General features: G+C 43.9%; 1 protein-coding gene across 2 annotated transcripts; it reads left to right on the plus strand.

Moving 5' to 3' along the window:
• Positions 1-113: 113 nt before the first annotated feature.
• LOC129868778 (transmembrane gamma-carboxyglutamic acid protein 3) lies at positions 114-16,508 on the plus strand. Of its 2 annotated transcripts, none has more exons than XM_055943001.1 (4): positions 114-411; positions 1,799-1,844; positions 4,902-5,062; positions 9,104-16,508. In XM_055943001.1, exons 2-4 carry the CDS (start codon positions 1,835-1,837, stop codon positions 9,677-9,679), a joined length of 747 nt encoding a protein of 248 aa, XP_055798976.1. In that variant the 5' UTR covers positions 114-411; positions 1,799-1,834; the 3' UTR covers positions 9,680-16,508. The 2 variants fall into 2 exon arrangements, with proteins under 2 accessions (XP_055798976.1, XP_055798975.1); XM_055943000.1 differs by lacking the exon at positions 114-411 and adding an exon at positions 422-643.
• Positions 16,509-16,512: the final 4 nt, after the last annotated feature.

A 16,512-nucleotide genomic window follows, 5' to 3' on the forward strand; every position in this document is an offset into this window, starting at 1 on the left:
GAACGCACCTATAAAAAGCCAACTGCGTGGAAAATGAAAGGGGGAATTCTGGGAGGTGAAGTATTTTGGTGTAAGGTGTGGTTTAGAGCAGGCGGCGGTGCTTTCCAGAAGGCTTTCATAAATACCCTGAACAAGATTGGAAGGACGGATAAACAGCAAAACATTGATTGGTTAAACACACACATCATATTCTACCAGCCTCCCACAAGACGAATTAGATGAAGCTGGGGGCGCGTTTATTCAACAACTCCATCACCCGAATGTCTCCGTATTCATAGAGGGGGGTTTCCCAATTCCTAGGAGTCATTTCATTGGACAAGGCCGGGGATTCCTCTTCTACCATTGCATGAGCGATATTTCGGTCACAGTGTGGTACTGTCTCGTGTGGTGGGGTACTCACTTATTAGAAAGGTAAGTGCTATTCCGAATCATTGGGACGTCCACACCCTATACGCTAACCATAATTTTAACCCCAACACTTACCCTAACCCTAAAATGTAACCGTAATCCTTACCAGTTAGGGTCAACCTCGTCAGAGTTCAAATTCAATGGGGTGACGTCAGAGTTGTACATCCCACGGATGCCGTATAGCAATGACACGGATGCATATTGAAAGCCCTTTGCTGTAGCTGGAGAGTGGAAGGTAGGGTTTCTTCTTCGGTTAATTTCTAAACTAGTTATGTTATAGACGAACACTTATGAGGGACAGTGTTTAATTTGAGTAGGCTAGAGAACAACACATTTTATGATCAGAGATGTGTCATATAATGGTAGAGAGAGAGAGAGAGAATGAGAGTAAAGGGACAGTCAGCAATGGTCTGCCTTTCCAGAAAAATGACTGTAAATCAACAAGGGTCTTGATAAATATTTCAATTTATATTATGGCAGCAAGAGCAGAGGGATCTTTGGCTGAGGTCACGACAATCACACATTTTTCAAGTCATGTTTTTTCTTCAAATGTCATTCTTTCGATTATTTACACATTCTTGTTGAAGATTACAAATGTCAAAATATCAAAGTATATCCTCCCCTCATTTTACATGGTAGCCTACTATTTGAGATTGTGGATGTGCAAACTGAGGCCGGGGTGTGCTTGTAAGGGCTTGTCTTGCACGCATCTGTGCGGTTGGTCTACAGGAGACTGGAGAGAGTTTATGTATAGGGCTCGTTTATCTGTACGGCAGATGGTTCGCGCGATCTACCGTGTGTGCTGCTTGCGCTCATATATCTCCGTTTTCTACAACAGATTACATTTTAATATTCCATCTCCACACGCACCTTCTCGAAATTATTTAATTTTGGCAGCATCCAGAATGGGGGTTGGGGGTTACGTTGCCTCTCACGCGACTCCTAGGCTACAACATGGTGATCCATTTATACAAGCATATACATCCCTATTATAGAGAGGATGTTCCTCCACCATGCATTATTGTCTTTGCCAGAAATACATGTAAGAACCATTTTATGGGTGGTCTACTGTATGACATCACGCCCAGCGTAGAAATACTGCTGGACCCATCATTGATTGAAGAGGTGGAGGTGGAGGGGGATGACAGTCCTAAAAAGCAACTGTTTACAATCGCAATTTTTTTTTTATCACGAGGCAATTTGCAACGTTATTATTTCTCAACACAATACTTTATGATTTTGTAAGGCATTTAATGTCAAGATCATAGTAGTCGCCTGTTGTTATTTTATCATAAACATTGGGGGAAAAGGCTGAATTTCTTATTGTATTTTATCAGGGTACACTGTGGTCTGACTTTGTGCTCCTCTTTCCTCTTCTCACCTCCCACAGGTTAGAAAGTCTTGGTCTGAGTAGCAGGGTGGTAGGATGGCGGAAGGTAAGAACATAGCATGGCCTGCTCCTCTGGATCTCCTATGGCTAATCTGTTCATTGTAACAACTGTATTATAACCTGTATCATAAGTGTTGGAACTGTACTATAACTATACGAAAACAGTATTGCATTATTGTATACGTGGTTTGTATATGTACAGTGCAGTCAGAAAGTATTCAGACCCCTTGACTTTTTTTCCACATTTTGTTACGTTACAGCCTTGTTCTAAAATGGATTACGTTTGGGGTTTTTTCCTCATCAATCTACACACAATACCCCATAATGATGAAGCAAAAACACGTCAACAGTGAAGAGACGACTCCAGGGTGCTGGCCTTCTAGGCAGAGTTGCAAAGAAAAAGTCATATCTCAGACTGGACAATAAAAAGAAAAGATTACGATGGGGAAAAGAACCCAGACACTGGACAGAGGAACTCTGCCTTGAAGGCCAGCAGCCCGGAGTCGCCTCTTCACTGTTGACGTTGAGACTGGTGTTTTGCGGATACTATTTAATGAAGCTGCCAGTGAGGCGTCTGTTTCACAAACAAAGACACTCTAATGTACTTGTCCTCTTGCTCAGTTGTGCACCGGGGCCTCCCAGTCCCCTTTCTATTCTGGTTAGAGCCAGTTTGCGCTGTTCTGTGAAGGAAGTAGTACACAGCGTTGTACCAGATCTTCAGTTTCTTGGCAATTTCTCGCATGGAACAGCCTTCATTTCTCAGAAAAATAATAGACTGACGAGTTTCAGAAGAAAGTGCTTTGTTTCTGGGCGTTTTGAGCCTGTAATCAAACCCATAGGTGCTGATGCTCCAGATACTCAACTAGTCTAAAGAAGCCAGTTTTATTGCTTCTTTAATCAGAACAACAGTTTTCAGCTGTGCTAAAATAATTGCAAAAGAGTTTTCTAATGAACAATTAGCCTTTTAAAATGATAAACTTGGTTTAGCTAACACAACGTGCCATTGGAACAAAGGAGTGAGGGTTGCTGATAAATGGGCCTCTGTACACCTATGTAGATATTCCATGAAAATATCAACCGTTTCCAGCAACAATAGTCATTTACAACATTAACAATGTCTACACTGTATTTCTGATCAATGTTATGTTATTTTAATGGACAAAAAATTTGCTTTTCTTTCAAAAACAAGGACATTTCTACGTGACCCCAAACTTTTGAACGGTAGTGTAAGTATTCAGTCCCTTTACTCAGTACTTTATTGAAGCACCTTTAGCAGCGATTACAGTCTCAAGTCTTCTTGCGTATGAGCTACAAGCTTGGCACACCTGCATTTGGGGAGTGTCTCCCATTCTTCTCTGCAGATCCTCTCAAGCTCTGTCAGGTTGGATGGGGAGTGTTGCTGCACAGCTATTTTCAGGTCTTTCCAGAGATGTTCGACCGGGTTCAAGTCAAGGACATCCAGAGACTTGTCCTGAAATCACTCCTGTGTTGTCTTGGCGGTGTGCTTAGGATCGTTGACCTGTTGGAAGGTGAACCTTCGCCCCAGTCTGAGGTCCTGAGCGCTCTGGAGCAGGTTTTCATCAAGGATCTCTCTGTACTTTGCTCTGTTCATCTTTCCCTTGATCCTGACTAGTCTCCCAGTCCCTGCCGCTGAAAAACATCCCCACAGCATGATGCTGCCACCACCGTACTTCAGTATAGGGATGGTGCCATGTTTCCTCCAGACGTGACACATGGCATTCAGGCCAAAGAGTTTAATCTTGGTTTCATCAGATCAGAGAATCTTGTTTTTCATGGTCTGAGAGTCTTTAGGTGCCTTTTGGCAAACCAAGCAGGCTGTCATGTGCCTTTTAGGGCTTCCATCTGGCCACTCTACCATAAAGGCCTGATTGATGGAGTGCTGCAGAGATGGTTGTCCTTCTGGAAGGTTCTCCCATCTCCACAGGGGAACTCTGGAGCTCTGTCAGAGTTTCCATCAGGTTCTTGGTCACCTCACTGACCAAGGCCCTTCTCCCCCAATTACTCAGTTTGGCTGGGCGGCCAGCTCTAGGAAGAGTTTTGGTGGTTCCAAACTTCTTCCATTAAAGAATGATAGAGGCCACTGTGTTCTTGGGCACCTTCAATACTGCAGACATTCTTTGGTACCCTTCCCCCAGATCTGTGCCTCGACACAGTCCTGTCTCGGAGCTCTACGGACAATTCCTTCGACCTCATGGCTTGGTTTTTGCTCTGATATCCACTGTGAACTGTGGGACTTTATATAGACAGGTGTGTTCCCTTCCAAATCATGTCCAATCAATTGAATTTACCACAGGTGGACTCCAATCAAGTTGTAGAAACATCTCAAGGATGATCAATGGAAACAGGATGCACCTGAGCTAAATTTAGAGTCTCATAGCAAAGGATCTGCATACTTATGTAAATAAGGAAAGTAAAAAAAAAAAAACATTTTTCACTTTGTCATTATAGGGTATTGTGTGTAGATTGATGAGCATTTTTTAATTTAATCCATTTTAGATTAAGTATGTAATTTAACAAAATGTGGAAAATTGAAGGGGTCTGAATACTTTCCGAATGCATTGTATCAGTTGTTCTCTCTGTGTGCCTCCCAAATGGCACCCTAGTCCCTGTATAGCGCTCTACTTTTGACCAAAGCCCCATAGGGAATGGGTTGCCATTTGGGACACAGCCTTTGGGACACAGCCCATTGGAAAGGGAACACTGTGTGTGTGTGTGTGTGTGTGTGTGTGTGTGTGTGTGTGTGTGTGTGTGTGTGTGTGTGTGTGTGTGTGTGTGTGTGTGTGTGTGTGTGTGTGTGTGTGTGTGTGTGTGTGTGTGTGTGTGTGTGTGTGTGTGTGTGTGTGTGTGTGGGTGTATTCAACAGAATGTGTGAATACATTAGAATAGATAACCAAGGTCAACCAGCCACAGGCCACCTTCTCGAAGCTGCAGCTCTCCTCCACGCAGAGTGAGTGTGTGTGTTTGTGTGTGTGTTTGTGTCATGCTATTTCATGTTCTCCTCGCTGTGAGTCAGTTGCATTCCTAGATGGGAAGGATGCTCACAAACACACGCACGCTCACGCTCTAATCTTTCTCTCTGTAGCGTTCCTAGATGGGAAGGATGCTCACTCTCTCCTCAAGCGCTTCCCCCGAGCCAACAGTTTCCTGGAGGAGTTCAGACAGGGTAACATCGAACGGGAGTGTGTGGAGGAGAGCTGCAGCTTCGAGGAGGCCAATGAAGTGTTCGAGAACAAAGAGAGAACAGTAAAGGATATCACACTCCTCTTTAGATACACAGATTTATTGATGACTGGGCTGAATAATTGAGTTCTTGTTATTGAGTTTTGGTTATACATGTATGTGCCCATACAGTATACAGTATGTGTTATAACAAACGTCTCTTCTCTCCTCCTCTTCCCCCTCTCTTCTCACTTCTCTCCTCTTCTGTCCTCTCTTCTGTCGTCTCTACTCCTCTTCTACACCCTCTCCTCTTCTCCTTGCCTCCCCTATCCTATCCTCTCCTCTCTTCCCCCCTCTCTTCTTCTCCTCCCCTCTCCTCGCAGGTTGACGGTTATTGTCATGAATCTGAGCAAATAATTACAGTTGAAGTCGGGAGTTTACATACACCTTAGCCAAATACATTTAAACTTAGTTTTTCACAATTCCTGAAATTTATCCTAGTAAAAATAAGTTGGGTGAATTTTGGCCCATTCCTCCTGCCAGAGCTGGTGTAACTGAGTCAGGTTTGTAGGCCTCCTTGCTCGCACATGCTTTTTCAGTTCTGCCCACAAATTTTCTATGGGATTGAGGTCAGGGCTTTGTGATGGCCTCTCCAACTTTGGAAGTATGCTTGGGGTCATTGTCCATTTAGAAGACCCATTTGCGACCAGGCTTTAACTTCCTGACTGATGTCTTGAGATGTTGCTTCAATATATCCACATAATTTTCCTACCTCATGATGCCATCTATTTTGTGAAGTGCACCAGTACCTCCTGCAGCAAAGCACCCCCACAACATGATGCTGCCATCCCCATGCTTCACGGTTGGGATGGTGTTCTTCTGCTTTCAAGCCTCCCCCTTTTTCCTCCAAACATAATGATGGTCATTATGGCCAAACGGTTCTATTTTTGTTTCATCAGACCAGAGGACATTTCTCCAAAAAGTACGATCTTTGTCCCCATGTGCAGTTGCAAACCGTAGTCTGACTTTTTTATGGCAGTTTTGGAGCAGTGGCTTCTTCCTTGCTGAGCGGCCTTTCAGGTTATGTTGATATGGGACTCGTTTTACTGTGGATATAGATACTTTTGTACCTGTTTCTTCCAGCATCTTCACAAGGTCCTTTGCTGTTGTTCTGGGATTGATTTGCACTTTTCACACCAAAGTGCGTTCATCTCTAGGAGACAGAACGCGTCTCCTTCCAGAGCGGTATGATGGCTGCGTGGTCACATGGGGTTTATAGGTAGGCCTTGAAATGCATCCACAGGTACACCTCCAATTGACTCAAATTATGTCAATTAGCCCATCAGAAGCTTCTAAAGCCATGACATCATTTTCTGGAATTTTCCAAGCTGTTTAAAGGTACAGGCAACTTAGTGTATGTAAACTTCTGACCCACTGGAATTGTGATACAGTGAATTATAAGTGAAATACTCTGTCTGTAAACAATTGTTGGAAAAATTACTTGTGTCGTGCACAAAGTAGATGTCCTAACTGAATTCCCAAAGCTATAGTTTGTTTACAAGAAATTTTTGGAGTGGTTAAAAAACGAGTTTTATTAATGACTCCAACCTAAGTGTATGTAACTTCCGACTTCAACTGTATCATTACTTAACTGTTTCCACAGCCTTTCTTTAGTTTGCTCAACTTTTTGGTCCAACTGTTAACGGATCAAATAATTATTATTACTTAACTGTTTCCACGGCCTTTATTTAGTTTATTCAACTTTTTGGTCCAACTGTTAACGGATCAAATAATTATTGTTCTCCCAAACTTAACTCCAATACAGTACCAGCAGCGTATGTGATGAGTCAAAAGAGACTAGTGCAAAAAGGGTCAATGTAGAATTCCGGGTAGTTATTGGTTAACTATTTAACTAACAACCTATTGGTTCACAGCATTCCATTTTTCCATCTACGCCACCATGTCTGTGTTAATAACTGATTTCACCTCTATATACCTCTTCGCACAGGACTAGTATTACTATAGAACATCTGTTATGTAATTATTACCCCAGCATGTCTGTTTTTCCAGTGGATGATTCAGACAGGACTGGTATTACTATAGATCATTGGTTATGTAATTATTACCCCAGCATGTCTGTTTTTCCAGTGGATGATTCAGACAGGACTAGTATAACTATAGAACATTGGTTATGTAATTATTACCCCATTATGGCTGTTTTTCCAGTGGATGATTCAGACAGGACTGGTATTACTATAGAACATCGGTTATGTAATTATTACCCCAGCATTACTGTTTTTCCAGTGGATGATTCAGACAGGACTGGTATTACTATAGATCATTGGTTATGTAATTATTACCCCAGCATGTCTGTTTTTCCAGTGGATGATTCAGACAGGACTGGTATTACTATAGATCATTGGTTATGTAATTATTACCCCAGCATGTCTGTTTTTCCAGTGGATGATTCAGACAGGACTGGTATTACTATAGATCATTGGTTATGTAATTATTATCCCATCATGTCTGTTTTTCTAGTGGATGATTCAGACAGGACTAGTATTACTATAGATCATTGGTTATGTAATTATTACCCCAGCATTACTGTTTTTCCAGTGGATGATTCAGACAGGACTAGTATTACTATAGATCATTGGTTATGTAATTATTACCCCAGCATGTCTGTTTTTCCAGTGGATGATTCAGACAGGACTAGTATTACTATAGATCATTGGTTATGTAATTATTACCCCATTATGGCTGTTTTTCCAGTGGATGATTCAGACAGGACTGGTATTACTATAGATCATTGGTTATGTAATTATTACCCCAGCATGTCTGTTTTTCCAGTGGATGATTCATACGGGATTAGTTTGACCAAACTGCCCCTGTAAAAAATGTTTTTCCTTTTTCAAAATTGACCGATATGACGGAGTGAAGATATTTCAAATGTTTATGGATTGCCTAGTATTGGCCTAATGGCTTTCAGTTTGGAGAAAGACATCATGCATATCAATAAGAACCATGAACTGTAACCTATGCAGACATTTAAATACTTGACGTATTTTGCAAGTGATCAATTCATTGGCACAATATCGTCCACTTCATCTTTTAAAAGAGAAGTTTGGCACCAGGAAAGTTGATATGTGACAAAGCTTATCATTCATGTGTAGGCTATGTGCATAGCACTTTGTTTTAAGCGCCAATTTGTTCCCATGTTTTTACCCAAACTGGGTGCAGCACCTGTTAAACTCTGTAACATCCCTCAAAACACAGGGATGACGATTTGCACCGGCTAAGTATTATCAGAGGAACCTGGGAGTTTGCCGAAAAACAGTAGGATTTTAGGGCTGGGATAATAACCTTCCTGCCAAGTAAAAACGACTGACATGGCAGATTCGGACGGGACTAAAATGATGGATGTGGGGATTTGTGCTCGTGCACATAATTCCATTACCTGAGCTCCCCCAGTAAAACTTATCCCATCCCAATAGGACTTTAAGGTTGTATTGTGCACTTTAAAGTACATCTCAGAGCTAAGGTATACTTTTAAGTGCAACGTGTAGCCATACAGGTGAAATCAGTTATTGACACAGATGTAGCAGGTGTAGCACAGGTGTAGCCGGAAGATTGGAATGCTGTGAACCAATAGGTTGTCAGTTCAAATCCCAGGTGTAGACATGCTGGACATGACTTACTGTATAAACGATGTAATCATGTACTGTATGTGAACTATGTACAGTACATGTAAGTTTGAAGAAGTTGTATGTAAAAATCACTGTGTTTAACTAGTTCCACAACCTTCTTTCGGTAAGATGTCCCAGAAATAATTTCAAGTTGAATGAACATATGAGACACTTTGAGCAAACACGTTTTAATTTGACAGAATTTTTTGGCAAATGTTGTCACATTTTTTTAAGTTCAGGTAACACTTTGACCAAAAAGTTGAGTAAACAAAAAAAAAACACTTACTTAATAATATTTAGTTGAAACAATTGTTATTATTTTTTACAGTGTAGATGGGCCAGCTGCAAAGTCAAAATTGGCTATATCGTAAAAATTCATGAAAACAGAAATTTGCTTTTTGGTCTTAATAAATGCCAACCTGCCTCTACTCTCCACCAGATGGAGTTCTGGAAGACTCGCAGTGTGTACACGGTGAGCAGCCACGAGCAGACCAGGGACGGCCGTTCAGAGGGCCACCTCTACATGGTGGTTCCCCTGCTGGGCGTGGCTCTCCTCCTCCTCATCGCCCTCTTCCTCATCTGGAGGTGCCAGCTGCAGAAGGCCACACGGCGGCGGCCCGCCTACACCCAGAACCGCTACATGAACAACCGCAACACCCGCAGCCTGCCGCGCATCCTGGTCCACCGGGACACGCCGTCCCACTCCGAGACCCCCTTATCCAGGCCCACAGTGGTGGTGAGTGGGGTGGAGAGAGTAGTAGGAGGAGGAAGTGGAGGAGGGTCGCTGGTTTGCGCCGCAAACGTTCCCCAAGAACCCCATTCCCACCCTCAGAACACTCGCTCCGCCCTGTACGTCCAGGATCCGTCTGTGTCAGTAGCGTCGCGTCTCTCCGGTGCCACACCTCCTCCTTCCTACGAGGAGGTGACAGGACACCTGGAGAGCAGCAGCGACGAGGTGTCGGCGCCGTACAGCGACCCTCCGCCCAAATATGAGGAGATTGTCAAGGAGAAGTAAGCAGAGGGAGGGAGAGAGGGATGGAGGGAGGCTGGGCCGGGGGCCATACTGTCAGATCCATCCCTCCCTCCATTGTTCTTGTCTCTGGTCTGAGGGGCTGGCAAACTGCTAGCTATCCGTGGGAAAGAATGCACTGTGGTATCTACTATCTTGGAGCACTTGCTGTATCTATCGCTGACTGACTACAGTACAAGGTTTGGAACGACGATGATCTGTGCTACACTGTGTTTCCTTCTTGAGTTATCTATCTTGCCAATGCCTGGGGCCTGGCGGTCTGTTTTGATTTGGCGTTGTTGTTATGCGTCAGCGTTTCTCACTGTACTCTGAATGTGGTGGTCCTTGTTTACTAGTGCGTATGACTCTGCAGTGAAGCGCTATATCCATAATAACTGTATATTTATAACGTATACTTTTCCACCTTTCTCTCATAACACCAGCTGTAGCTAGTCTCTTGGCGAAATGCAATCCCTGCGTCGACACTGCCTGCCCCCCCCCTAAACACTGAAGAAACGACACCAGTTCCCGGACACCCTGAGGCACACCTTTAAATGTGCCAGCCATCCCAAATGGTGCCCTATTCCCTACATAGTGTACTCACTACTTTTGACCAGGGCCATTTGGGACGTGGGTGTGAGAGGAATGGAACCTTGCCAAGTCACCCTGCATCCCCCTGAGAGGAAGAGACTACTGTGTGGATGAAGGAAGTGAGGAAGCTTCCAAGCCCTCAGTGGTACTTCTTCCTCACCAGAGTTGTGCCGTGACTCGTGACGAAGGAGAGTTGATTTGCCAAATGTGCACTGCTGATTACGTGTACTGCTGTCTGAACACACAAAATGAAAGGGAAAAAGTATATTCTTTCATTTGTTGAAAGTAGTATGGTTTAACAGACAGAAACAGTAGCCGGTGCTTGTGGACTATGGGACTATAGGACTATCTTATCATGAAGAGGATGCAGCCAGAGGATGCGTTGGGATCCTCAGTGTTTCTCCTCTTTGCCTGAATCCAACGCCAAGGCCGTCTTTCTCCACATACATCCTCTGGTCATGGAAGGGCATTGAATTAAGAGGAAACGGATGCACTCCAAGTGTATGGTGGGAAGAACACGCACACTATCTCAAAATGTCAATCAGGTATTTGAGGTTTTGGCTAATTAGAAAATAATTGAATGACCTGATGATCTTACACACACAAGCAAAGACACACAGGTACGCACGCACACACGCACGCACGCACACACGCACACACACACACACACACAGGTATGCACACACACACACACACACACACACACACACAGGTATGCACGCACACACACACACACACACACACACACACACACAGGTATGCACGCACACGCACGCACGCACGCACGCACGCACACACACACACACACACACACACACACACACAGGAAGCACAATCAGTAGCTCTGACAACATTCCAGTCAACCCTCGGCCTATCCCTCTCAAAGCTGCAGAGTGAACTTTACAATGCTGGCTTCAGTACTGCTGTGCTATAACTGTTTACAATTGCTACTTTTTAAAATCTCGTTTGAATAGATGTGTAAGAAATCTCTAGACTAGTGAGCAATCCATGGTTGGGTACAGTACATCACCATCGTGACATGCTAGCTGAATGGTACAAATGCTCTTCTTCTCTTTAGTCTATTCTTGTTTTGTTGTTTGCCTTTTGACTGCTTTTTCACTTGTGGCTCGTTTCGCTGGTGTTCAGACCTTGTTCAACCAGCCATCCACCAACCAGGACATGCAACAGAAGTCGTGTTTCAGAATCAGCTCAGGTTGCCAGCAGTAACCGTCTCTATGTTATATACTAATCACTGCCAATGGCTTGACCAAATGGGATCACAAGATAACTCTGACTTGTACTGCAATACCTGGAGTTCCTGTTTTTTACACAGGGGAGAGAGAAAAGGAACGACCAAGGGCAGAGAGAGAGGGAGAGAGAGAGATAGGGAGCGGGAGATGCCCTCTGGCCTGTCTGGGGCCTTATCCTCAAGGTTAGCAATGTTAGCGTCTGGCCTGGGCCCAGTCTGGTCTGCAGTTTTCCATCCTGGTGGAAGGGAACGAGGAAAGGGAAGGAGGGATGACAAAACACTAGGGCTACTGCAGGGAAGGGAAGGAGGGATGGACACAGGGCTACTGCAATGGTCCTTCCCTTTGTAGAGGAGCTGGATGCTGGCTGCTTCTGATGATGCGAGCGCTGTCTGTTTCTGTCTGCTGACTGGTTCCTAGTGTCCCCGGGGTCTCGAGGCTCTTTATACGGACATCTATTCTACAGTTTGTGCTGATTTATATTAGTGGAATGAACAGTGTGTGTTGTGTGTGTGTGTGCGTGTGCGCGTGTGTGTGCACCTGTATTTGTGCCCAAACTCTCCTCAAAAATTCACTTCGCTAAAGAATGAAATACCCCACAAAAAACCATCGGTCATGTTCTTTACTATATCTATATATTCATGCATGTACATGTGTGCGTTCGGAAAGTATTCAGACCCCTTGACTTTTTCCACATTTTGTTACGTTACAGCCTTATTCTAAAATGGATTCAATAGATTTGTTCCCTCAGCAATCTACACACAATACCTCATAATGACATGTTTTTAGAATATTTAGCAAATGTATAACCCCGCCCCCAAAAAACATACCTTATTTACATTAGTATTCAGACCCTTTGCTATGAGAATCGAAATAGAGCTCAGGTGCATCCTGTTTCCATTGATCATCCTTGAGATGTTTCTACAACTTTATTGGAGTCCACCTGTGGTAAATTCAATTGATTGGACATGATTTGGAAAGGCACACACCTGTCTATATAAGGTCCCACGGTTGACAGTGCATGTCAGAGCAAAAACCAAACCATGAGGTTGAAGAAATTATCCGTAGAGCTCCGAGACAGGATTATGTCGAGGCACAGATCTGGGGATGGGTACCAAAAAATGTCTGCAGTATTGAAGGTGCCCAAGAACACAGTGGTCGCCATCATTCTTAAATAGAAGACGTTTGGAACCACCAAAACTCTTCGTAGAGCTGGCCGTCCAGCCAAACTGAGCAATCGGGGGAGAAGGGCCTTGGTCAGTGAGGTGACCAAGAACCTGATGGTCACTCTGACAGAGCTCTAGAGTTCCTCTGTGGAGATGGGAGAACCTTCCAGAAGGACAACCATTTCTGCAGCACTCCCCCAATCAGGCCTTTATGGTAGAGTGGCCAGATGGAAGCCCTAAAAGGCACATGACAGCCTGCTTGGTTTGCCAAAAGGCACCTAAAGACTCTCAGACCATGAAAAACAAGATTCTCTGATCTGATGAAACCAAGATTAAACTCTTTGGCCTGAATGCCAAGTGTCACGTCTGGAGGAAACCTGGCACCATCCCTATACTGAAGTACGGTGGTGGCAGCATCATGCTGTGGGGATGTTTTTCAGCGGCAGGGACTGGGAGACTAGTCAGGATCAAGGGAAAGATGAACAGAGCAAAGTACAGTGAGATCCTTGATGAAAACCTGCTCCAGAGCGCTCAGGACCTCAGACTGGGGTGAAGGTTCACCTTCCAACAGGTCAACGACCCTAAGCACACAGCCAAGACAACGCAAGAGTGATTTCAGGACAAGTCTCGGAATGTCCTTGAGTGGCCAAGTCAGAGGCCGGACTTGAACCTGATCGAACATTTCTGGAGAGACCTGAAAATAGCTGTGCAGCAACGCTCCCCATCCAACCTGACAGAGTTTGAGAGGATCTGCAGAGAAGAATGGGAGAAACTCCCCAAATACAGGTGTGCCCAGCTTGTAGCGTCATACCCAAGAAGAATTGAGGTTGTAATTGCTGCCAAAGGTGCTTCAACAAATTACTGAGTAAAAGGTCTGAATACTTATGTAAATGTCATATTTCAGTTTTTTATTTTTAATATGTTTTAATTGAACCTGTTTTTGCTAAAACGATTTAATCCATTTTAGAATAAGGCTGTAACGTAACAAAATGTGGGAAAAGTCAAGGGGTATGAGTACTTTTCGAATGCACTGTAGATATATATATGGCACACTACGGTTGATGTTTTCTAATGGTTTTTAATGGCTGCATGAATATCTGATCATTTTTGTCAATGACTTGGGTTCAACACTATGTCCACATCGCAAATGGCACTCTATTCCCAATGAAGTGCACTTCTTTTGACCAGAGGCCTATGTGCCCTGGTCAAAAGTAGTGCACTATATAGGGAATAGGCTGCCATCTGGGACGAAGCCTACATCACTAGTCTAGAAGTGACTGCGCTTGTGATGCTGTTCAATGTTTAGAAAAGACGAACCTTGAAGCCTCACAAAATAGGGGCCAGAAGTTGAACCTGTTTAGAAAAACCCTTGGCTCTGTTCATGATCATGCCTCGCAAAAGAACTGTGAGCACAGTGAGATGAACATTGGTTTACAGTGGTGCTACATTAGCCTGAATGCTGGTCTGTTTGTGCTATCTTGCCAACTCCTGTCACTCATTGTCATGCCTAACATTGACTTCACAACGACAGCAATGGAGTTGGCAAGATCACAAACAGATCTGGGATCAGGCCAATGCTACAGGGAGTTCATTACAAATATGTATATTTAAAAAAAACACTGCTTGCTGCTCTCCACTGTTACATACATCAGTCAACAGCTGCATTTCTAACCATTACCACGAGCGGGAGGAAAAACATCTGACCCTGTATCAGTGTTTAACAGCTGTTTCTACCTACTGTGCATACATGAGGGTTACAAGTGAGAGTAGCTTCGATAGGTCTCCTAGTCTAATGAACCTTGGACAATCCAGGCCTCATCAACATTCAGTTAGTTCAGATACAGTAACATAAGTCATAGCCTGGCCTCCCACTCTGTTACAGTTTATTTCCCCCAGTTATCATGAAGAAACCACTGAAATGTTAGAAATGTCCAAATACTCATTCTCTTGTTCCTGGATGTCCATTAAATGGGTTCAGCCTGACAAATGCTTTATTAATACTCACGTGTCTTTGACCAAAGTACCATACAGTCTGTCTCTGGGTCACTGGCCCTATGCTTTGGTCCAGTTACATGTGGCCTTCTTCGACAAGGCTTGCCGCTTGTAACACCCTGGACCAGAGCAACTCTGGTCTATGCTTCCTCCTGGTTCTGTCAGGTTGTGGACATACTGGGCTGTCTGGATGTCAAATGTCACCCTATTCCCTATGTGGTGCACTTCTTTGGACCAGGACCCATAGGGATCTGGCAATAAGTCGTGGACTATGTAGGGAATAGGGGGCTATTTGGGACGCAGACCTGCATGTGGGTCAGTGTGAGAGTCGGAGGAGAGGGTGATGTGAAGGGGGCGCTGGGTGTCTCTCATCTTATGACAGACCCAGTGGAATTGGTGGTGGTCCTAATGGAATACAGCAGAGTTGAAATAGGTTGCTGTTAACCCAATTTCAAACACAAACCATGTGGTTGTACTGCCGCCTATCATTTTCCATGTATTATAAAGGTGGTGGGGGTGCAACAAACATACATTCAGTCAGCTACTGTCATATTTTGGTATAGTTAAGTTGACAACAATGTACACAATATAACAATGTATACAATATTACGTATCTTCACCCGTCTCTTCATGTTTCAATTGGGGTGAAACATGTAATATACACTGTGTACAAAACATTAGGAACACCTTCCTAATATTGAGTTGCACTCCCGTTTGCCCTCAGTACAACCTCAATCCGTCGGGGCATGGACTCTGCAAGGTGTCGAAAGCGTTCCGCGGGGATGCTGGCCCATGTTGACTCCAACATGTTGCGTCAAGTTGGCTGGTTACACACACAGGGAACTGTTGAGCGTGAAAAACCCTGCAGCATAGCAGTTCTTCACACACTGAAACCGGTGCGCCTCGCACCTACTGCCACACCCCGTTATAAGGTACTTCAATCTTTTGTCTTGCCCATTCACCCTCTGAATGACACACATACACAATCCAAGTCCCAGTAGTCTCAAGGCTTAAAAATCTTTTTTTAACCCGTCTCCTCCCTTTCATTTACACTGATTTGAAGTGGATTTAACGAGTGACATCAATAAGGGATCATAGCGTTCACCTGGATTCACCTGGTCAGTCTATGTCATGGAAAGAGGAGGTGTTCCTAATGTTTTGTACACTCAGTGTAAATATCATGCAATTGCAAAGTGAGGTCAGAGAAGTATGTTTTTTTTTTAGACATATTTTTAGCGACCAGAAAAGACATCCAACAACCAAAATATGACGTCTTTCCCAGATGTCTTCATTACCTTGTCGTAATCAGGTTATCTTTATAACCAGAAAAACAGTTTTCAATTTCAAATGTTGCCCACTGGGTAAGCAGGCTAATATATCTATGTCAGATTGTGGATGCTGGGGGGTGGGGGGGGGGGGGGGTCTGTCCCAAATAGGTCCCAAATGGGTGCCATGTGGCTCAGTATGGCACTTCCCATGGGAGACCAGTATAAAAATGTAAGTCACTCTGGATAAGAGCGTCTGCTAAATGACTAACATGTAAATGTATTCCCTTGAAAATGCACTACTTTTGAAAAAGTATTCTGTGTGTGTCCCAAATGGCACCCTATGGGACCGTCCTGGTCAAATGTAGGTCTAGTGCACTAAATGTGGAATCGGGTGCCATTTGGGACACCTCCCTCTGTCACTAAATCCTCTTTATCACAGTGGATGGATAACCTCATCACTCGATAGTCACACACACCATACCGTACTAAGTGCCAATTTCTCTCTTTCTCTTGTTTGTAAAGCACTGTACCTGAATTACTTTGTGAATATATTAAAGTGCATTTATCCATACTCG

The sequence above is a fragment of the Salvelinus fontinalis genome, chromosome 13 (genome assembly GCF_029448725.1).
Source record: "Salvelinus fontinalis isolate EN_2023a chromosome 13, ASM2944872v1, whole genome shotgun sequence".
In the NCBI taxonomy this organism is placed as follows: Eukaryota; Metazoa; Chordata; class Actinopteri; order Salmoniformes; family Salmonidae; genus Salvelinus; species Salvelinus fontinalis.

Excerpts from the sequence above, each read along its gene's own strand:
- LOC129868778 (XM_055943001.1), top strand. Across the intron at positions 5,063-9,103 it reads TCGAGAACAAAGAGAGAACA|ATGGAGTTCTGGAAGACTCG; the intron begins GTAAAGGATATC and ends ACTCTCCACCAG.